The sequence below is a fragment of the Salvelinus alpinus genome, chromosome 7 (genome assembly GCF_045679555.1).
Source record: "Salvelinus alpinus chromosome 7, SLU_Salpinus.1, whole genome shotgun sequence".
Taxonomy (NCBI): domain Eukaryota; kingdom Metazoa; phylum Chordata; class Actinopteri; order Salmoniformes; family Salmonidae; genus Salvelinus; species Salvelinus alpinus.
Window position 1 is genome coordinate 41210394 of NC_092092.1, and position 23443 is coordinate 41233836.

At 42.0% G+C, this 23443-nt stretch overlaps 2 protein-coding genes across 9 annotated transcripts; one reads left to right on the top strand and one right to left on the bottom strand.

The window, feature by feature from the left end:
* Positions 1–1860: 1860 nt before the first annotated feature.
* LOC139581029 (endoplasmic reticulum membrane sensor NFE2L1-like) lies at positions 1861–13377 on the top strand. Of its 5 annotated transcripts, none has more exons than XM_071410335.1 (6): positions 1861–2075; positions 3879–4435; positions 9071–9256; positions 9351–9443; positions 9555–9701; positions 9782–13377. In XM_071410335.1, the coding sequence occupies exons 1-6, from the start codon at positions 2057–2059 to the stop codon at positions 11159–11161; spliced, it is 2382 nt and encodes a 793-aa protein (XP_071266436.1). In that variant the 5' UTR covers positions 1861–2056; the 3' UTR covers positions 11162–13377. The 5 variants fall into 5 exon arrangements, with proteins under 5 accessions (XP_071266436.1, XP_071266433.1, XP_071266432.1 ...); XM_071410332.1 differs by having other exon boundaries at positions 1862–2075; positions 3575–4435; positions 9038–9256; XM_071410331.1 differs by having other exon boundaries at positions 1862–2075; positions 9038–9256.
* Positions 13378–13561: 184 nt separating this feature from the next.
* LOC139581031 (chromobox protein homolog 1-like) lies at positions 13562–19410 on the bottom strand. Of its 4 annotated transcripts, none has more exons than XM_071410338.1 (6): positions 19029–19410; positions 17980–18064; positions 15037–15238; positions 14741–14903; positions 14565–14659; positions 13562–14294 (listed from the first exon to the last, which is right to left on the bottom strand). In XM_071410338.1, the coding sequence occupies exons 2-6, from the start codon at positions 18026–18028 to the stop codon at positions 14147–14149; spliced, it is 657 nt and encodes a 218-aa protein (XP_071266439.1). In that variant the 5' UTR covers positions 18029–18064; positions 19029–19410; the 3' UTR covers positions 13562–14146. The 4 variants fall into 4 exon arrangements, with proteins under 4 accessions (XP_071266439.1, XP_071266440.1, XP_071266438.1 ...); XM_071410339.1 differs by having other exon boundaries at positions 15037–15214; positions 19029–19409; XM_071410337.1 differs by having other exon boundaries at positions 15037–15262; positions 19029–19401.
* Positions 19411–23443: the final 4033 nt, after the last annotated feature.

Genomic DNA, 23443 nt, shown 5'->3' on the forward strand with positions numbered 1-23443 from the left:
TGGCAGTGGTCTCTGTTGTCAAAGCTGTGATTGAATGTGGAATGAATGTATATAACTCAGCTATGACTTTAATTGATATACCTGTGAAGCCGCAGCTACAAAGATTGTGATGCAATTCAATCAAAATGTTTATATTTCTGTACAACTTATAAGGCATGTTCTATAAGAAGTTAAAATAAGTTGGAAGCTGTATCTATTCATCTCCTGGATCATCCATTAGTTTGTCAAAGTCAAAATTAGTCTCCACATTTTTCGATTGTGCAAAAATGTTTTTATCATGAAAATACATTGTAGCGGTACTTACAACATTATTAGCGTAGCCTACGTCCACTGTGTTGTATCTGATGTTGAAGTGGACATGTCATTCTTATTAAGCTCTCTGTGCATTGATTTTAGACTAGTGTAACCGACGGGGTTCCAACCTGGTGTCCTGTACACCATTAGGACATCTTAGCCTGCTGAGCCAAAGCCTAGGCAATTTCCGTCATGGCTCAGATGGGAATCTGTGAGGAGGAGGAGGTCAAAGGATAGTGAATTGTAACCAAGGTGGTTCAGTGACCACACATGCATGATGAGTTAGCCTAACCTTGCCTGAGACCTGTAGATTAGTCTTCAGTTTATCAGGCCTACGCTTTTCCGATACCCTGTGTGTTTGTTACACTAGTCTAAAATCCATGGCTAGGATGTGCTTCTACATTGGGCTGTGGTGATACTCTCCCTCTCCTGGTGTACACCCCCAATTGGCATACAATTGAAAAATGTAAATGAAATATTGAAAGAGAAAATGCTAATTGGGTAGTTGGAAAATGAAAACAGCCACTATCAATTTCACTTTACACTTTGCCTTTCTGTTTACCATTTGCTTTTTTCTGTTTACCAATTACCATTTTTTATTTAGAATGTCTGTTTACCATTTCCAATTTTCATTATTATTATTTTTTTTACTTTTAAATTGAATTGTGTCATGAATCATGCACAGTGATGTAGTGTACGAGTCAGGCTTTAAAGACCCAGTGCAGTCAAAAATGGGATTTCCTGTTTTTTATATATATTTTTACACACTGTGAGGTTGGAATAATACTGTGAAATTGTGAAAATTATAATAATTCCATTTTAGTGTAAGAGCTGTTTGAAAAGACTGCCTGAAATGTCAGCCTGTTTGGCTGGGATGGAGTTTTGCTATGCCTGGTGACATCGCTAGGCAGTAAATTTGTCAATAGAGAAATATTGTTCCAAACCTCTCTACCAATAACAGCTAGTTTTCAGTTTTCCCCTCCCCACCCAGACCACTCCCAGACAGTCCTAGCAAAATTATTACTTGAGAAATTGCTCTTTGCAAAGAAGCTATTTTTGTTTATTCTTTACCATTTTATTTGAAAACAATCACAGTAAGGTACTTGTTATCCAGAAATGATTAAATACTGAGATAAAAACGGTTGCATTGGACCTTTAAAATAAGAGGATGATTAGAAAATAGTAGAAAGGAAAATAAAATACAATTTTAAGAAACAAACATGGAATAAAATGTTTCACAAAACATGTTGTTACACAGGCATAATAGCCGAGGCATAATGGTGAAAACAGTTTTTCCCTTTCTGTGTGAATTAATCTATAATTCATAGGCAGCTCATCCTAATTCTCAAATGATTTGGAAGCCTATAGCCCACAGAAATCGACTAATTTTATAGAAAGGTCTGATTGTTGTATTCAATTTCCATAATTTCTAAATCTTAATATGACATAAAGTTGTATTTTTTTTTAGACTAACTGAATAATTAATTTGTGAAGCCAGTCGATTAAATTCGGCGATTTTCACTGCGGTGATGTAAACATGCGCCCAAGAATGTTCTACGCATGCTCTGTGGGAAGCGTGTTTTGGTGTCAGATGCGCCGCTGTTAGCTAGCCTATGGAAATATTGTCAAGTCATGGTGGGCCATTCAATAGGGGGAGAGGGTGGATAATGACATTGTGTAATGTCAATAAAACATATGAGAGAACTCTTCTGAAATCAAATAATGGTTATAGAAGGTGGCCGACTTGTGGGCATACAGGCAGATGTATAAAATCTCCACGCGTAAGTATAAAATAGGTTTTAGCTAGATAGCTAACGTTAGCCAACTAGCTTTGCTAGATAGCCAACGTTGGCTAGGAACATAACGTTAGCTTGTAGCTAATTGCGCTTGAATGTTTTGGACAAGCGACATAAAGTAGGCGGATGCATTATCTGCTTCTTGTGTGTACGTTTAAGTTGAGATTGGCAATGCAACACATTGTTTTAAAATACATAGTAACAGTTAGCGAGCTAACGTTACATTTTAGCATTTTCTCTTCCCCGTTGCTGTCACCTCCCGCCCCCATCTTTTCCCCATTGGTTAACGTTTCTGAGAATCACATGTTGTGATCGTATCCTTGGTTTGTGAATGGTTCACCAGCCTGCCAGTCATCCCTGCGCCACTTGTTGCTAGGGAGGTTGCTTGATATCGGAAATGAGCGCTATCAACACTTCCCTCTGGACGAGAAATACCGGTGGATGCTGGCTACGATGTTGTTAGGCTGCCTACTTTTAAACATTATTGACAGATATACTGATGCATCGTTTTTATTGCTATTATTTTAATGTAATTGTGAATGTGTGAGTGACACATCGGTAAGCTGCAGATCTTGAAAAGAAAATGGATGAGAGGGAGACTGCTAGGGATGGGAGTCATGAAGTATAGCTACTGGAGGAGAACCCGAGACCCTCCCTCTTTCACCTTCACATCTATTCCTGTTATGCACTGGACTAGGTGATGCATTTCAGTTGTACATTGTCAGGTTGGCATGTCAAATTGGTCTTGAGGTACAGTGTGTTCTCTAGAGAGAGTGGTTTTCAAACCTCTCCTCAGGGACCCCCAGTTAACAATTTGATTGTAGCCCTGAACTAGCGCGTAAGGGCTTTATGATTCGTTGACAATTGGAATCAGGTGTGTTTTCTTTGGAATATATCAAATACATGGAACAGCTGGGGGTCCCCAAGGAGAGGTTTGAACACTACTGCTTTAGGAAGTGGCGATGTGATGGTTTGCTGCTAAGGAGTATGTGTCTATTGTTCCCTCCCATAGAAATATGTGGAATATGATTTACGGTTTGTTTTTGCATTCACTGGCAGTGCATATGCTAGGTTTGTGGTTTTGAGTTTAGAGTTTAGTTTGATTTGATTTGGCTATTGTTGGTTATCATTGAATTTGGTCATCTTAAATCGTTTGTGGCTGACTGCCCATTGTACACGTTTGAGGAAAAGCCTGAGGCCGTACTCACATTTCATCTTGTCCGAACAATGTTTGATGCATTCAGCTTCTGTTATGTCATATATTCTTTTGACATTATGTAATGTCATTTTTTAATATATATTTTTACTGTGAAATCATACTGTAGTACACAGCTTAGGTTGGAGGACATTTAACTTAACATTTAATCTAAGCTTGTTTACTCAACAAATTCACATTTCTTTATCCTGTCATACATTTTTTTTAAAGGCATCAAGGTTTCATTTGGCCTTGATCTCTCTGTCTGTCTGTCTGTCCGTCTGTGCAGGTATGGGAGGACTTACTGATGGGGAAGACCAAAGCCTGACCTAGAACACGGTTTACCCTTTGACTGATATTGGGCGCACATACAAGACCACAGAAACCCTCTCTATTCTATTCACATTTTAAGCAAACTCTGCAAAATACTGCTAAAAGAGAAAGTCGCGAAAGTCCCTCTTCTGTCATATCTGCAATTGTCATACTTTCATTGTTTATCCCAGTCTTTATCTCAGTATCAACTATTGCACCACTCTAGTTTGTCCCCTGTTCATTTTTTACTTTTTTACTTCACTTTTTGTTCCTTTGTAAAGAAATGCTTTACCTGAAAAAGTACTTCACAGAGGGCCTGATTCAGTTCACCATCCTCCTGAGTCTCATTGGGGTGCGGGTGGACCTGGACACCTACCTGAGCAATCAGCTGCCCCCACTGCGGGAGATCATCCTAGGCCCCAGCTCGGCCTACACCCAGACGCAGTTCCACAACCTCCGCAACACGCTGGACGGGTATGGCATCCATCCCAAGAGTGTGGACCTTGACCAGTTCTTTACCACCCGCCGGCTGCTGAACCAGGTGCGCCAGCTGGATCGCCTGTCAGTGCCCAGTCCAGAGCTGAGCACGTGGCTGGTCCACCGTGACCCTGAGACTGTGGTGTCCGCCGCCAGCCAGTCCAGCCCCAGCATCACCCTGGACAATGGGGCCGGCCTGGAGGACGTGAACAACTCCGAAACCCCAACCATGAGGGGTGGCGGCGGAGCGCCTGAGTCCACCTACAACCCAAGTGGAGATGACAGCACCCTGGGAGCCGTGGCCCCTGAGGACAGCCAGGAGCAGCGCAACAGGGATGGCAATGATGATCTCACCAAAGAGGTAGGAAAGCCTGAGTAGAGGTGAGATCAAGGCAAGCTGGGGCATGGCACTTCTATTGTAATGTACAGGGAGGGATATGTTACTAGGAGGAAATAGGCCTACTTCTCAGATTGCTGTATTTAGCTGTCTATCAGAGACGCCTTTGTGTGAACCTTGATAAATCACCATTTTAATGAAATATAATTATTTCTGGCATTATTGTGTAATGTGTTTTTTGCATTATTGTAATGTCCTTGCATTAGAATCATCCTTGCCCCTAATAGTCACAGGACCACCACTTGGAGGCGGTGTGGTTTTGGGTGACACTAAGCCATTGTTAAAGTAGAATTAACTAAGTCTCCAAATGGATCACATGCTTTTATGGTAATTAAGTGACTACGGCTGCATTAGTGGGCTTACATCAGGGATGGGCAACTGGCAGCCCCCGTGTGTGTGTGTGTGTGTGTGTGTGTGTGTGTGTGTGTGTGTGTGTGTGTGTGTGTGTGTGTGTGTGTGTGTGTGTGTGTGTGTGTGTGTGTGTGTGTGTGTGTGTGTGTGTGTGTGTGTGTGTGTGTGTGTATACGCTGCTCAAAAAAATAAAGGGAACACTTAAACAACACAATGTAACTCCAAGTCAATCACACTTCTGTGAAATCAACCTGTCCACTTAGGAAGCAACACTGATTGACAATAAATTTCACATGCTGTTGTGCAAATGGAATAGACAACAGGTGGAAATTATAGGCAATTAGCAAGACACCCCCAATAAAGGAGTGGTTCTGCAGGTGGTGACCACAGACCACTTCTCAGTTCCTATGCTTCCTGGCTGATGTTTTGGTCACTTTTGAATGCTGGCGGTGCTTTCACTCTAGTGGTAGCATGAGACGGAGTCTACAACCCACACAAGTGGCTCAGGTAGTGCAGCTCATCCAGGATGGCACATCAATGCGAGCTGTGGCAAGAAGGTTTGCTGTGTCTCAGCGTAGTGTCCAGAGCATGGAGGCGCTACCAGGAGACAGGCCAGTACATCAGGAGACGTGGAGGAGGCCGTAGGAGGGCAACAACCCAGCAACAGGACCGCTACCTCCGCCTTTGTGCAAGGAGGAGCACTGCCAGAGCCCTGCAAAATGACCTCCAGCAGGCCACAAATGTGCATGTGTCTGCTCAAACGGTCAGAAACAGACTCCATGAGGGTGGTATGAGGGCCCGACGTCCACAGGTGGGGGTTGTGCTTACAGCCCAACACCGTGCAGGACGTTTGGCATTTGCCAGAGAACACCAAGATTGGCAAATTCGCCACTGGCGCCCTGTGCTCTTCACAGATGAAAGCAGGTTCACACTGAGCACATGTGACAGGCGTGACAGAGTCTGGAGACGCCGTGGAGAACGTTCTGCTGCCTGCAACATCCTCCAGCATGACCGGTTTGGCGGTGGGTCAGTCATGGTGTGGGGTGGCATTTCTTTGCGGGGCCGCACAGCCCTCCATGTGCTCGCCAGAGGTAGCCTGACTGCCATTAGGTACCGAGATGAGATCCTCAGACCCCTTGTGAGACCATATGCTGGTGCGGTTGGCCCTGGGTTCCTCCTAATGCAAGACAATGCTAGACCTCATGTGGCTGGAGTGTGTCAGCAGTTCCTGCAAGAGGAAGGCATTGATGCTATGGACTGGCCCGCCCGTTCCCCAGACCTGAATCCAATTGAGCACATCTGGGACATCATGTCTCGCTCCATCCACCAACGCCACGTTGCACCACAGACTGTCCAGGAGTTGGCGGATGCTTTAGTCCAGGTCTGGGAGGAGATCCCTCAGGAGACCATCCGCCACCTCATCAGGAGCATGCCCAGGCGTTGTAGGGAGGTCATACAGGCACGTGGAGGCCACACACACACACTACTGAGCCTCATTTTGACTTGTTTTAAGGACATTACATCAAAGTTGGATCAGCCTGTAGTGTGGTTTTCCACTTTAATTTTGAGTGTGACTCCAAATCCAGACCTCCATGGGTTAATAAATTTGATTTCCATTGATAATTTTTGTGTGATTTTGTTGTCAGCACATTCAACTATGTAAAGAAAAAAGTATTTAATAAGAATATTTCATTCATTCAGATCTAGGATGTGTTATTTTAGTGTTCCCTTTATTTTTTTGAGCAGTGTATATATATATTAGTAACTCAGTTGGGGTCTCAACTTAATATGTTGAGTTAGAATAGTAGAATACATAAGGTGCGATTTTGAAATTTGGTTGTCCATTAGCAGTTTTTCCACTTATGTCAGTCACTGCCATTCACTCAATTAGCCCATGTCAGCTAGTGTTTTGCTCAGGGTGGGGGCAAAATTTTACTTAAGCCTCAAAGACTAGGACTAGCTCTGAATGCATGTGTGGGTATGCATGGATGTGGGTATGCAGACTTGCGAGCCACTTCGGCCCCTCATGATTTTTTATGGCCCTCACCCCAATCAGTTGCCCATCCCTGCTTACATGATCTGAAGTTCTGTGATTTTCTATGAAATATGACCTATAATTAATTCTAATATGAGTGAAATGCTTATCTTTTGGAAGGAAAGCTATGTTAAAAAAGCAGATTTTCTGTTTTGGAATGGTGTGGGTATGCATACCCCAACAACAGAATGTAGTCTAGGCCTATACCGGTCATGAAAAAATATTCATGCCAGTAGACTGCTGATTGGCCAACTCATCCTCTATGAGGAACTAGCATGTCTGTTTGAGACACAGGTTTGATGTGGGTTGTTAAGTGTTTTTTCCCTCCAATTTATGCTTTGGCCACAAGAGTACAGGATGAGTCAACAACATTATTTGTGAATGCGCTAACTGAATATGAACTTTTAAAAGTGAGATTTTGACAGGACAGTTACTTTAAATCGCATTATATATCTCACCTTGTGTTGACCTGAGGATGAAAATATTGAAATGTAAAGCTAACAGTATCACAGGTATAGGCATCCTTGATTTTTGCACCACAGTCAAGTACAGTACCATCAGTATTCATACCCCTTGACTTATTCCATGTGTTATATACAGCCTGAATTGAAAATGGATTATATATATTTTTTCTCACCCATCTACCCCATAATGAAAAAGTGAATGTTTTTTTATATTATTGAAAATTAAATACAGAATTATCTCAATTACAAAAGTATTCACACCCATGCGTCAATATGTTAGAATCACCTTTGGCAACGATTACAGCTGTGAGTCTTTCTGGGTAAGTCTCTAAGAGCTTTGCACACCTGGATTGTACAATATTTGCACATTATTCTTTTAATAATTCTTCAAGCTGGTTGTTGATCATGGCTAGACAGCCATTTAAGTCTTGCCATAGATTTTCAAGCCGATTTGAATCACAACTCTAACTAGGCCACTCGGGAACATTCAATGTCATCTTGGTAAGCAACTCCAGTGTGTATTTGGCCTTGCGTTTTAGGTTATTGTCCTTCTGAAAGATTCATTTGTCTGTTGGAAAGCAGACTAAACCAGGTTTTCCTCTAGGATTTTGCTTAGCTCTATTCTGTTTATTTTTATCCCCAAAAACTCCCATTCCTTGCCGATGACAAGCATACCCATAATGTGATGCAGCCACCACCATGCTTTAAAATATGAAGAGCGGTACTCAGTGTTGTGTTGGATTTGCCCCAAACACAACGTTTTGTAATCAGGACATAAAGTTAATGTCTTTGCCACTTTTTTTGCAGTTTTACTTTAGTTCCTTACTGCAAACAGGATTAATGTTTTGAAATATTTGTATTCTGTACAGGCTTCCTCCTTTTCACTCTGTCATTTAAGTTAGTATTGTTGCGTAACTACAAAGTTGTTGATCCATCCTCAGTTTTCTCCTATCACAGCCATTAAACTTTGTAACTGTTTTAAAGTCACCATTGGCCTCATGTTGAAGTCCCTGAGCGGTTTCCTTCCTCTCTGGCAACTGAGTTGGGAAGGAAGCCTGTATCTTTATACACCCTCCAAAGTGTAATTTAATAACTTCACCATGCTCAAAGGGATATTCAATGTCTGCTTTTTTTTATTTTTACCCATCTACCAATAGGTGCCCTTCTTTGCGAGGCATTGGAAAACCTCCCTGGTCTTTCTGGTTGAATCGGTGTTTGAAATTCACTGCTCGACTGAGGGACCTTACAGATAATTGTATGTGTGGGGTACAGAGATGAGGTAGTCATTCAAAAATCATGTTAAACACTTATTGCACACGGTGAGTCCATGCAACTTATTATGTGACTTGTTAAGCAAATGTTTACTCCTGAACTTATTTAGGCTTGCCATAACAAAAGGGTTGAATACTTATTGACTCAAGACTTCAGCTTTTAATTAATTTGTAAACATTTCTAAAAACATTATTCCACTTTGACATTATTGGCTATTGTGTGTAGGCCAGTGACGCATCTAAACATAATCAATTTTACATTCAGGCTGTAAAAAAAAAAAAAAGTCAAGGGGTGTGAATACTTTCTCAAGGCACTGTAGTTCTCTCTCCTTGAAGTGCTTTTTATTTTGAATTAAGTTGTGTAAGACAAGATGTTGTGCAACTCAATCAAGGGGGCTCTTTTCTTTGTAGTCCTAACATCTTTTTCACATCATGGATTTTTCAGGACATTGATTTGATTGACATCCTGTGGCGACAGGACATCGACCTTGGCGCAGGACGGGAAGTGTTCAACTATAGCAGTCGCCAGAAGGAGAGTGAGGCGGAAAAGCCCAGCCCAGAGGAGGAGGAAAGAGCAGAGGCACAGGAGAGATGGAGGAATGGAGTGAACCTTCAAGAGGCTCAGCCTGTGGATGGAGAGACCGGGGAGAGCATACCAGAGCAGGTAGCTAAGGGAACAGATTGTGTTCATGATCTTGTGTGTCCACTGTAGTTGATAGTAAAGGGAGTGACCTCTGTGCTGTCTGCCCCTCCCCCAGACCCCAGGCCTTGGCTCTCAGACCTCACTGTCCCTGCAGGAATGCCTAAGGCTGCTGGAGGCCACCTTCCCTTTCGGAGAAGAATCTCCTGAGGTAAAGACATTTGCATGCTGTTTTATGATATTACAAATGCTAGATTAACATTATAGTCTATGGAAATCAAAAAAATAATTGTGAGACTTTTAAAGGTCAACATCTTATCAGTTTCCAGCCCCTGTAGTCACAGCTGAGCTTGCGGTGGCCAATGAAGAAGCTCCATCCACATCTCGGGCCCTACCACTGCCTCCCCCGTTGCCCCAGTTGGACCTGGAGCAGCAGTGGCAAGACATCATGGCTATCATGGAACTACAGGTTTGTACTTGCGCTTTAATCACAACTGGTTCTCCAGTAAAAAAAGTACTTTTTTCTTACAATTCTTTTCTCTTTTGAAGGAAATGGAGGTTAATAACACCTCAGAGAACTCCTTCCTCAGCACTACTTCCAACAGTACCAATACCAGTGGCAGCACAAGTGAGTCCGGCTCAGTTGGAAGCTTTGGACTTACTCGTTCCTCCACCCTTATTCACCAAGATGTCAGCCTTCACCAGGCCTCCCTCCCTAGCTGCAGCCAGGACTTTCCCACACTTTTCAATCCAGAGATGGATGCCACTAGCACCCCACGGACCCCCTTGCTTAGAATGTCCTCCAGCAACTCCTCCAACGTCAACTCTACATTCGGAGCCACCAACCTGACTGGACTCTTTCTTCCACCGCCTCTGAACAGCACCAACAACATCACTTGCACTCCAGTGTTGCCTGATCCCTTCAGCACTCTGCTGGAGGAGTCTATGCTAGATGAGATCAGTCTGCTGGACCTGGCAATGGAGGAGGGCTTCAACCAGGCCCAGGCCTCTCAGCTGGAGGATGAACTCGACTCGGACTCAGGCCTCTCCCTAGACTCCAGTCACAGCCCGGCCTCCCCGAGCAGCTCTGAGACCTCCTGCTCCTCCGCCGCTTCCTCCTCCTCCACCTCTGCCACCTTCTCAGAGGAAGGGGCTGTGGGATACAGCACTGACTCGGAGTCAGCTGTCGTGGAACCAGAAGAAGGTGCTGTGGGGGGCTACCAGCCCGAGTTCAACAAGCTCTGCCGCATGAGCTACCAGGACCCCTCCCAGTTCCACGGGCTCCCTCAGCTCGACAACATCAACCACAATCACACCTACAATTTACCACTGTCTTCATCGTTCGATGAACACCTAGAGCTACCAATTCCCACTGGCAAGAAAATGGGCCGTGAGAAGCAGTCAAAGCTTAAGCCCCAACAGGACTTCCTGGACAAACAGTCGAGTCGCGATGAGCGACGGGCTCGGGCCATGAAGATCCCCTTCTCAAACGAGAAGATCATAAATCTGCCTGTGGAGGAGTTCAACGAGCTTCTGTCTAAGCACCACCTGAGCGAGGCCCAACTGGCCCTCGTCCGCGACATTCGTAGACGTGGCAAGAACAAGATGGCGGCCCAGAACTGCCGCAAGCGCAAGCTGGATACCATCATCAACCTGGAGCAAGGGGTGCATGACCTGCGTCGTGACAAGGCGCGGCTGCTGAAGGAGAAGATGGAGTTTATTCGCTCCATCCGCCAGATGAAGCAGAAAGTGCAAAGCCTCTACCAGGAGGTGTTCACCCAGCTTCGGGATGAGGAGGGCCAGCCCTACCCCCCCAGCGAGTACTCACTCCAGTACAGCGCCGACGGCAGCGTTCTGATCATGCCCCGCACCATGACAGATCAGCAAACCCGTAAGCCCGAAAAGAAACAAAAGGACAAAAAGAAGTGAGGAGGAAGCTGTTGCCTTTTCTTTCATTTAGCTAAAATCACTAAGAAATATTTCTGCAGATGCAAGAGAGGTCTTTTTTCCTTTGAGAAGATTCTTGTGAGGAGAAGCTGCATTGTTGACTACTTTTCCTGCATTAGGTTTTTTTCCTTTTCTTTTGTGGTTCCTGTGTTTTCTCTGGGAAACGACTTTGAAGCAGAAGTTCTTAATTTGAGTACTGAATTTTCATTGTTTGGGTGGAAAAAAAGGAACAAACAAGGAAAAGAAGGGGTTGAAAGATTTCTCTGGATCTTTGGCACCAGGCCATGATGTTATTACTTCATGTTAGGAAGTGAAGGGAGTGGTATCAACTGAAGTCAGAGTTAAAGGTAAAACTAACATTAAGTCAACATGAAACTGGCTGTAAATTCCGGTCCATTGTTAGTCAGCTTTGAACGGATTGTTAAACCAGTTTTATTTGCTTGGGCCTTGGAGTGATTGATGGAGTGACTGTTCCTGGAGTAAGTAGAAGTTGCACATGTTGAGGAGAGCTAAGACAGGCCTGGAGATGTCAAAGGTTAAGATACCAGTGGGGTAAAGCAAGTCCATCATCCAGGATACCATTATCTTAACAATACCGCCAATACTAACCAAATGTGTTGTGCACTTCACTTGTACTCGAAGCAAATGTCTAGCTAGTCTGACACTGCACTCATTCAAAATGTGTTTATTACAAATACCACCGTTTTTGACTGGCCATTGACTTTGAGTCCATCTGATGTAGAACTAGGACACTGGAACACAAAAGAGGCTTGGAGAGTGTTCTTGGGCTTGCCACGATGGTGGAGCATGACAAGTATAGGAGATGGAACGCTGAGGAAGAAGGCACACGCTGCGTTACAAATGTATCAGCTTCTGTATATATATATAGCTCTGTAATTTGTCCTTCTAAGGCTTGGCTGTATGCATCGTGCCGTGTCTCTGACTATCTGTCTGCCGCAGGTTTAAGGATGAGCTCTGCTGGTAGTCTTTTAGTTTTCCACACATCCTCATACTGTCCAGAATAAGCTAGGTTATAGGTCTAGCTTCATCATGTTGGGTCTACTCCCTGCCCTTATTGCATCACACACTGTGTGTTGTGCCTGTAACCACATTGCAGGAACTTTACAGGCCAGGGAATATTGATTTTGATAGCCGTCTTTGCAGGAAGTATTGTATGAACTGCAACCCTGTGGAAGTGTCCCGTTTATTACAAATCAAATGCACCCATCTTTACTATCATTAATATTAGGTTGGTTTGCTTCTTGTAAGGTGAGTCGTTCGGCTGTCAAGTAATTGCAGTGGTAGCCTTTGAAAGAGTTGTCATTCTATTTGATAAGTTACCTGAAGCAATGGACAAGACAGTTGATGAATAGCCTAGTTGTCGGCTTTAATAGTCTACGGTCATACGTGACATTTAGAATTGTAAACCAATTGAATCGAACTGAGAAGGATAATATGTGAAGTGAGAGCCTTGTTTTCGAATGCCTTTGTTTCACATGCACATTTCTAAATTCGAGGGTTTTGAGAACAAAAGGTTATTGGACTTATCAGAACATTAGAAGTGCTATTGCCTGAGCTTATGTGTTTTTTGGGGTCAAATTGTGTTTTAGCATGTACCCCTAATCAAAAAAAGATTAGGCCATTTATTAATGCAGCAGAGATAGCTGTTTAAAGAGAGTGAGTACATTTGTGAACCCCAGATCTACAGTGAAGGATGGGAAAGAACTAAGTCGCTGCACTGATGAATGTCCTATGTTCTTCTTCATCCACATAACTTTCATAGTTCTTGTCATCATTACCCTCTGAGGGGAGCCAAAGTACAAATACTTTTGCTTTTAAACAGATGTTTTCATGCAGTACTAATTATTTCGCAGGGGGAAAAAAGTTGCTGTCAATTTAAATGAAGAAAGTTGTTCGTTCTTGCACTTCAGAAAACATTTGATATTTAAGACGTGCAAACGTTCACCTGCATTGCAACACAATGCAAAGCCCATTTTAAGTTATTACTACTTAGTGCTGCTTTTGTTAATGGTCTTGTTTGTTCTGTAAATATTTTCTCCTTTTGTCATTCTTTTCTGTAGTTTGTCTGCATTTTGCACAGCCCCTGCTTTGGTTATTTTCTTTGGTTTACTTTTAAATATTTGCTGGCAATCTGGGATTGTTATTTTATTGATTAATAAAGTGTTTATTTTCATCTGTGACTGCATCATTTGCATGATTTAATAATGAGGGGACACGTGTCCATTAAAATAACAAGGTGAAATGTGTCCATTTGGGGGGAATATCTGATCATAAGGTTTTGTGAAGATAAATACATAAGGCCTTAATGTATCCAACTATTTACACACATTTTAAGCTTAGGCTCTGTTAGTATGAGACCGATGACAATTGTAACAAGTTTATTCTCCAAAAACAGACAAGCAAGTCCTGTTTATGAAAATGTTAGAATAAGATGGACACATGAGCAAAGTAAAAAAAAACATGGTTTTCAAAAATGTGTTGTCACCTCAATACACTAAACCGGTCACAAAACGAGCAAAGATTAACATTGTTTTGCACTATAAGCTACAAAACATTTACATAAAACTAAATGGCACCGTTGACTTGTTTACAAGACTATGAATGATAACATTTCCACCAGCCTACACAGTAATGTACAAGGCCTAGACCTCTTAGTCAACTGCCCTGTGAAAATGATCTTGTAGTATCCAAATGGTCACGAGTGAATCTTAAAACATTTAACACTGCATTATACATTTCTTCCAGGGTTGTGATTTCTCAAGAGAACCCATAGCCTGTATTGACTTTGGTCATATCCAGAGATTTTAACCTGATGGGTGATATTAAACCAAAAAGGGAGTCCATGTGCTGTCGTGCTTGTCTCAGACCCTTTGCCTAGAGCCCCATAAGCCCTTGACACTACCTCTACAGTCTTCAGAACCAGCTTGATACCGCTCTCCAAAACGGCTAGTTCTTGTCGTCCTTCTTCTCCTCCTCCTCCTCGGCGGGGTAAGAGTGCCACGTGAGCCGCTCCTCATAGAAGGATATGACCACCTGTGGACACTTCACGTTTGCTTCCTTAGCGGGTACCAGGTCTGCTTCATCCGAGTTTTTCCTACAAGAACAGGCCGTGTAAAGAAAACCACGAGTTGGATGAGTATTTAAGTGGTGGGTTCTGGCTAGTTCAGGGATTGTAGTGGCGCTATGAAATAGGTTAGGATGCACAGAATGAAGAGATTGAAGGCAATGGATCCACTTTTTTTTATTGATGCATAGGCATGATAAACAGAACACAGGGTTATGTGAATTGACAGGTACATTGACTTGCGACTGCTGGATGATTAGGTCTAGTAGCATAAAGGTTAAAAAAAAGGGCCATACAAACCATTTCATGAGGAACATGAGTTCTCCAGTGGAGTCAGTGGCGCCAATAATCCTTTCTGGATCCAAACCTCGAGTGAAGCCCCTTAGTTTCTCTGGCTAAAACAAAGGGCGAGTGTCACTCAATGTGAAAAAGACAAAATGATTCCATCTGTACACGCTTCTGCCTTTAGGACTTACGTCATCTTTTTTCTTCTTGGGTCGACTTTCCTCTCCTTCCACATTAGGCTCTGCAGACTTCCTCTTGCCTACAGACTCATGAGCGGATTTCTGTTTCTGCAGAAACAGTGCAATCAGGTCGGGGCAGTCCAAATTATCCTCTGGCTCCCATGTGTTGTCACCCCTGAAGAAACAAAAGCAGTGTTAATTAAGCCAGAAAATGGCATTGGAGTGAAAGAGGGGTTTTGTTTGGTCAATACAAGCATTCCACATAGGGATAAAAAAATATATATCACATCTGTATTGTGTAAACTCACTCTGAAAAGCCTTTCCACTTAAGAAGGTACTCCACTCTCCCTTTCACCACCCTTCGATTCAAAACTTTCTCCACCACATATTCTTCTTCCTCTTCCTCCACGGCCACCACATCCTCAGCCGCCTTCTCCTGTGTCTTCTCAGCCGGTGTCGTCATCGTCACCTCGGACTGGGTGGGGGCTGTGGGTGCAGGGGGAATGACGGCTGTGGGTGCAGGGTTAATGTCGGCTGTGGGTGCAGGAGCAGCAAATCACGGCTCCAGAAAACGGCCACTGTTGACGGTGACACTTATACTGAACTTTTCATTAAAGGGGTTAACCCCAGTTGAAACAATAAAGTGCCTTCCCGCCTCTGTTTTGGTAAAAAGCTAAGGGAAGGGGCCTGGAGAAATGTGACCAATCTTAAATTTATAGACAGCGCTATGGTTGCAAGGACTGACCACCCAATATATCACAATTATAGTTTTAAGCATGTTTTGAGGCTATAGAGTGTTTGTATACAAACATTGGAGAAAAACAAGATTATATTTTGGGTTCTGATGGGGTACGACAGCTTAACTAAGTTAATGAGGCATTTATAAGTTATATTCTTCAAGAATGAATGTGTATTCAGTCATGACTGAAATTATTGGCACCCTTGATAAAGATAAGCAAAACAATCCTGAGCAATATTGTATATAAAAAAAACAAGGGGAAAGAGATTTTGTTTGTAGTCATAAAACAAAGTCTAAAAGATAGGAGTAAAGTTTTCCAGCACCCTCCCCTTGCAAGGATAACGGCACCAATCCTTTTTCTAAAATGTTTGATGAGATTGAAGAACACATTGGGAAGGATCTTAGACCATTCCTCTATACAGAATATTGCCAGATTCTTGCTATCCTTCATCTGCGCTTATGGACGGCGCTCTGACAATTCAAACTATACGTTTTCAATGGGGTTCATATCCAGAGACAGATGGTCATTTCAAAATGTTGATTTTGTGGTCAATTGCCCATTTCTTTGTAGAATTTGATGTGTGCTTGGGGTTATTGTCTTGCTGCAAGATCCACTTGCGGCCGAGCTTCAGATTTACTGGCATGTAAAATCTTGGTGGGGCAAACACAAACAAAATGTTGGGGATGCATGCCAGTAAAGCCACTACACAACACTAAACAATACATTAATTGCACTATAAAGGTGACAAACCGCCCACCAACTGTTAGGGCCTACATAAAGCTGTCCCAACAGCAGTCCCAACACCTTACCACCGCTACACCTGGCTATCGGCAGAGATTTGTCTGGCAGCGAAACAGTTCATTCAGCCTCATTTACTACCATAAAAAATAAAAAAACATAGCTTATATGCCTGACTTGCTTAAACAAATGTGGTTTCTACTGACAATTGAGATGTACAAACTATAGCATAAGGGGACGACAAGCAGATAAGAGGCAATCCGTAAATTCGATTAAGACATTAATAAGCGAGCTAGGACAGACGTAGTCAATATAACTATTTGTTCGGCACTTTTGAAATGTACAGCGACAGAATTCAGAACATGGGCCGTTCTTACAGTGTTCTCCCTGTACACCAAGTCAGAACCGTATGATAAATAAAGGGGCCATATAAGCAGACAATGACAGCTCTTACAATATTCAATGATTACATTTCTCTAAAACAGGTTATAGGCTACATGTGCACCACCAAGTCAGAACAGTAAGCGAAATTAAGAGAGGAAAATACACCAAATTATTAGGGTGCGCCACATGGGCTACTAACAGCTTACTACACAATATACACTTAGTATTACTTTCTTAGCTACAGTATACACATCTCTCTGGTATATTATTTATGCAGCAGCGTACAACACATATTTGGACTCAACTTGTTGTGCTGTTCTCACTTGAACAGGCAGTCTCTTATGGGCAAATTGTCAAACTTTGTCATCTAAGTCTGGCCATCTCTGGATTTATGGTGATTAAGACAACTGCGTCTACATTTGTTTGTGATAATAACCCCAAGCACATATCAAAATCCAAAAATAAATGGTTAATTTCCCCCTACAAAAAAATCTACATTTCGCAATGGCCATCTCAGTCTCTGAACATGAACCCATTGAAAACCTGTGGTTTGATTTTGAAGAGGGCCGTCCATAAGGCAGACAAAGAATATCAAGGATCTGGGAAGATCCTAAGACCCCTCCCAATGTGTTCTCCAATCTCATAAAACATTTTAGAAAAAGGCTCAGTGCCGTTGTCCTCATAAGAGGAGGGTGCTAGAGTATTGAAAACAGGGGTGCTAATAATTTGACCCCTATCCCCTAACCCCTATCTTTTTAAAATATATTTTATTTTACATGTTTAACAAAATCTCTAAGCAATTGTATTTGTATAAAATAATTCCACTTTTTTTGAGGATACAATAGCTCAGTGTTTATTATTTATTTTATACCGTTTGTTTTTGCTCATCTTTATCAAAAATTTATGTAGCAGCAGCAGATTGTCCCTTTAAAGCCTACACATGCTAAGTTCTTTGGCAAGGCTCTCCAACCCTGTTCCCAGAGAGCTAACATCTTGTAGGTTTTCACTCCAACCTTAATCAAACACCTAATTCTTATCATTAGCTTGTTGATAAACTGAATCAGGTTACTTACAACTGGGGTTATATTGAAAACCTACAGGATGGTAGCTCTCCAGGAACAGGGTTGGAGCCCTGCTCTATGGCATCTTGTGAGACAAATAGCCTCACCTTTTGAATTGATATACTGTAATTCAGTTAAACAAATGAGAGGTAGATGGGGAAACTCAACACTGAGTGCCACACATAAATGATAAACGCCTATGTTTACCCATTGCTGCAGAAGTATATTTGTTAGTAGAAATAGCAGCTTGAGTTTTCAAAAACATATGCTCCCTTTACCCCACACAGACAAAACAGTGACATTGTATATATGAAAAATGTTATAAGACCTTCAGTAGGAGTGGGAGCATCATTAGAAGGTTCTGTAATCTCGCTCATACTAATCAGGTAGACCGTGGGACCAGCAGTTGGTTCCTGGTCAAAGTCAAGAATAGGGCAATGAGGGTCAGGAATCATTAAAAAGGTAGACAGGAAACAAAATAGCATTGGAGAGAAGGCAATTCATCAGTGGCTACATGTCTATATATACATTTTTTTGTACGTTTTACCCCTTTCTCCCCAATTGGTAGTTACAGTCTTGTTTCCAGTTCTCTAACAGGGGCCCTTAGCATAGGTGAGTAAAAAATAATGTAAGAACTTGGTTATTACAGGTTTACTATGTATTTTGTTATTTTTGGGGGTAGATAATTAAAAGGGATGTGCAGCAAGAGACCAGTGCCCAAAATTTCAAAAAACCAATGAGCACAGCGCTCAATAGAAGGCAGAGACTATGGATAGGTTGGCCACAGGCAGTTCCAATTTTAATTACCGTGGCAATCATGCAGGAGATGGTGCATTAACACACATCCTTCAATCTGTGAACAATCGGAGGGCCAGCTAGCTACCGCTTACAATACGAGGTGATACCAAAGTCAAAGGTCGTTATGAAATGATTTGGTCATACTGTATCATGATGTGCAAATAATGATCAGTTCGCTAAAGATGGTTTGAAAACTCTCAGTTAGCAGTCTAGCTTGCTGCCTGTATTATTTAGCTATTTAACGTTAACTAGTTAGCCAGCATTAGTCCTGGTCATGGACCAGCAGTGACACGGACGAGCTTTCCACTTCTAGTATACACGCCACTCTCCTCCATATTGGTTTAAAAAGAAAACAAAAGCAGCGTTACTCCGCTAGCATGCACATTCTGAATGTGTTAGCTATCCAGCTAAGTAATCTAACAAAGGCGCAATGTATATGGAAATGCATTGTATATTATTTTTCCGTAGCTAGATACACGCTGTCGCTATATAAACAGTAGCTAGAAACTATTTCCCAACACAAACGTGCAGGTAGCTAACGTTAAGAGCAAGGATATAATTAATGGAGCGTTAACTCACCTCAAAACGAGTTATTCGATGGTGAAAGTAGTCTGTCTTTAAATGATGTTGAGATATGATTAGAAAAATAACCTGTCTTATAATTTCTTATATAAATCAGTTTAGTTTATTATATTAAATCAAATATGAGCTTGCGTAAGCTAAATAGATCGTGTCCGCCCCCTTAATGTCCGATAAAAAAAACTACGTTTGTACACGTGCATCGATTCCACATTGTGTGGATTTCTCAACGAAACAAGTTCTCGTGTAGCTAGCTGGCGAGGTTTCTCAGATGTTGTAGAGATTAGCTAGTCGGTCGAGCTGAAGTGAGCGTACGAGCGAGGTATCTATCCGCCCCGCTCGAACAACCCAGCATTTTCTTCTGAATGCGAATAATTGTATCCTGTCCATAACAAGAATGTCGGTGATATAACATTTAACATGAAGGTAAACGGGCGAGTTTGAAATTTAATAAAATAAAATTCTTTGAGTTTGCCCGGAAACGGATATTACGTCGCGACTGACGTCTGATCTTATTTAACAGAAATACCTCTCATTCCATACCTTTCATTCCAAGTAATGTATTTAATAAATTGGGAGGTCTTCAAAAATTAAAATTATATTCCTGAAAGAGTTCCCTGCTAATTTGGCTAGGTTTCACCAACAAGCTTTAATGGCATGGAAAATATGTTTCCTGCAAATTCTTTCCCAACATAAAGCTCTTTTTTTGAATAATTCAGACATAACTGTAAGGAATAAGTCATTGTTCTACCCCAGCTGGCATGAGAGGAATATTGACTTTGATCTTGATGTTTTCGACAACAGGGGTAATATTCTTACATATGAACAATTTATAACATTGAAAGAGTTTCCAATACCTTTCAGATAGTTTATTTCTGTGATCAAAGCTGTTCCCAGTGGTCTAACTACACTCATCTTAGCTTTGGTAAAGATCACAAAGCTTATCCAGAACTCAGATTGGAAGGCATGGGCTTACTTGAGAAATCTTGTTGTAATAAATATATAAAACAAATTCTTCATTCACAAAACCAACTTACACCGAGAGGAAAATTTTTCTGGAACATGCTTATTCCTGACATTGTCTGGAAAAATGCATGGTTAAGGCCTTACAAATATTGTATACCATTGTATACCAAATCAAAGTTTTACATAAGATATATCCGTGTAATTCTATGTAGAACTTCCCGGGTGGCGCAGTGGTCTAGGGCACTGCATCGCAGTGCTAGCTGCGCCACCAGAGTCTCTGGGTTCGCGCCCAGGCTGGGCTGGGTTCGCGCCCAGGCTCTGTCGCAGCCGGCCGCAACCGGGAGATCCGTGGGGCAACGCACAATTGGCATAGTGTCGTCCGGGTTAGGGAGGGTTTGGCCGGTAGGGAGGGTTTGGCCGGTAGGGATATCCTTGTCTCAGTATGTAAGAATGTAATAAAATGTATGCACTCTACTGTAAGTCGCTCTGGATAAGAGCGTCTGCTAAATGACTAAAATGTAAATGTAATGTTATCCAAATGTATGGCTATTGATGATAGATTCTCACTTTTTTCACAGAAAACACAGCTGTCTCACTTGTTCTTTGAATGTAAATTTGTGTCAGAATTTTGGGAAAACCTTGCAAAATACTTATTTACCATTATGAACACTACCCATGTTTTTGACATGAAGGATATATGTTACTATTGATGATAACAAGACCATTGAAATGATTGTGATTTTTTTTTATTCTTGTTGCCAAATACTTTATACACAAACAAAAATTCAAAAATTCTATACCAAAATTACACATATTTGATTGAATTTAACTATCTTATTAAAACATTAACCATAGTGAATAACATTTTCCTGAATCATTATAAGATTTTTTTAGAGTGATTACAATTTCACTATAATTTTTTATTACTTCATCGATTTTTTTGTGTTTTAGTATTTTCTCGTTAATACCTGCGTTCTTTTTTGTATGATGTAACAATGTAAATTGTTGATCTGTATTTTGAATTTTAAAAATATATATTTAAAAAATACCTCTTAAAAGCAAGCAAAAACAAGCAATAAACTATCTGGAATCGTTGGGAAGTCACTTCGCTTGACCATAATGACCCGTGTACACTAGCACGCGGTGCCGTGCAGTGAAACACCGCTTCCTATTCATTTTCAGTAGAGGCAGCAGACAACCTTTTTGTCACCGTAAACGCGTCGTGGGAAGCGGTGAAAAATGGCAACCCCAGACTATTTGCATTGCCTCCCTCTTACCTGCTGCTACTCTGTTATTTATGCATAGTTACTTTAATAACTCTACCTACATGTACATATTAGCTCAACTAACCAGTGTATATAACCTCGCTATTGTTATTCTACTGCTGCTCTCTTATTATTTGTTACTTGTTTTTAGGTATTTTTCTTAAAACTGCATCGTTGGTTAAGGGCTTATAAGTAAGCATTTCACTGTAAGGCTGTTGTCACCTGTTGTATTCGGCGCATATGACAAATAACATTTGATTTTATCATAATCTTCAGGATGTAAAATGCAAAACTGACCTTGGATCATTAACTCTGGGACTACTACATCTCTAGCTGTATTTCACTGTCTCTAATAATACTTCCTGTTGACCCGACCAAGTTACCTCACCTCTGATCATGCTGTGCCCTCTACGTAGCCAGTTCAGATGTGGGAGGAGTTCACCAACACAGCGGATATAGCCTAGAGCAGATATTCCCAAACTGGGCAATGCTGTTGGGGTTACGCCAAATAAAAATGTGATTCATATTTGTAAAAACATTTGAATTAATAAAAAAATACGTCACATTTTCAAACAGTACATTTATATTTTCCAACATTTGGGTGAGTTTTTTCCCCCCCTCGCTTGAGTAGCCTCGTTTCACTGCCAAAAATTAAATTAAACCATCTATGTCAAATACAGGTAGCCTCGTCAAATAATTAACATCCGATCACATTAACAGTTACTTTCTAGCGGGAAACCTTCACTCTTGCACAGACATTTAGAAACGAAACATAACAATTTGAAAAATAAGCCACAGGAGTTTTTTGAGTGAGAATAAAGACGACTTTCAAGTAGTAAGACATGTATAAAAGCAACAGATACCATTAATTAATAAGAAGGGGCTAGAAGCGTCTTATATGGTGAGCTACCGAGTGGCTAGGACAGGCAAGCCCCATACTATTGTGGAGGACTTAATTCTTCCTGCTGCCGCAGATATGGCTGGGACAATGCTGGGGGAAAAGGCCCAAAATGCAGACAATGTCTTCATCAAACAACACTGTTTCACTAAGCATCAGTGACATGACAGGAGATGTTTTGAAAGAATTACTGCTTTGCATACAAGCCAGTGAATTCTATGCGTTACAGCTGGATGAGTCAGACGAGGCGGGCCTGGCACAGTTCCTGGTATATGTCCGTTACGTTTATGGGGGGTCAATTAAGAAGACATCCTCCAGTATTTATGCTGCAGTAGTTTATGTGTCGGGGGGCTAGGATCAGTTTGTTATATCTGGAGTACTTCTCCTGTCTTATCCGGTGTCCTGTGTGAATTTAAGTATGCTCTCTGATTCTCTCTTTCTTTCTCTCTCTCTCTCGGAGGACCTGAACCCTAGGACCATGCCTAAGGACTACCTGGCATGATGACTCCTTGCTGTCCCCAGTCCACCTGGCCGTGCTGCTGCTCCAGTTTCAACTGTTCTGCCTGCGGCTATGGAACCCTGGCCTGTTCACCGGACGTGCTACCTGTCCCAGACCTGCTGTTTTCAACTCTCTAGAGACAGCAGGAGCAGTAGAGATACTCTTAATGATCGGCTATGAAAAGCCAACTGACATTTACTCCTGAGGTGCTGACTTGCTGCACCCTCGACAACTACGTTTATTATTATTATTTGACCATGCCGGTCATTTATGAACATTTGAACATCTTGGCCATGTTCTGTTATAATCTCCACCCGGCACAGCCAGAAGAGGACTGGCCACCCCTCATAGCCTGGTTCCTCTCTAGGTTTCTTCCTAGGTTTTGGCCTTTCTAGGGAGTTTTTCCTAGCCACCGTGCTTCTACACCTGCATTGCTTGCTGTTTGGGGTTTTAGGCTGGGTTTCTGTACAGCACTTTGAGATATCAGCTGATGTAAGAAGGGCTATATAAATAAATTTGATTTAATTTGCATACCACTGGAAACCAGGATAACATGAGAGGATATTTTTTAAGTACTGGACAGCATTGTGACATCAAATGGACTTTGGTGGTCATGATGTGTTGGTATCTGTATTGATGGCGCAAAAGCCATGACAGGGAGACATAGAGGAGTGGTAACGCGTGTGCAAGCAGTTGCTCCCGACGCCACTTGGGTACACTGCAGCATCCGAGAGGCTCTTGCTGCCAAGCGAATGCCTGACAGCTTGAAAGACGTCATGGGGAAATC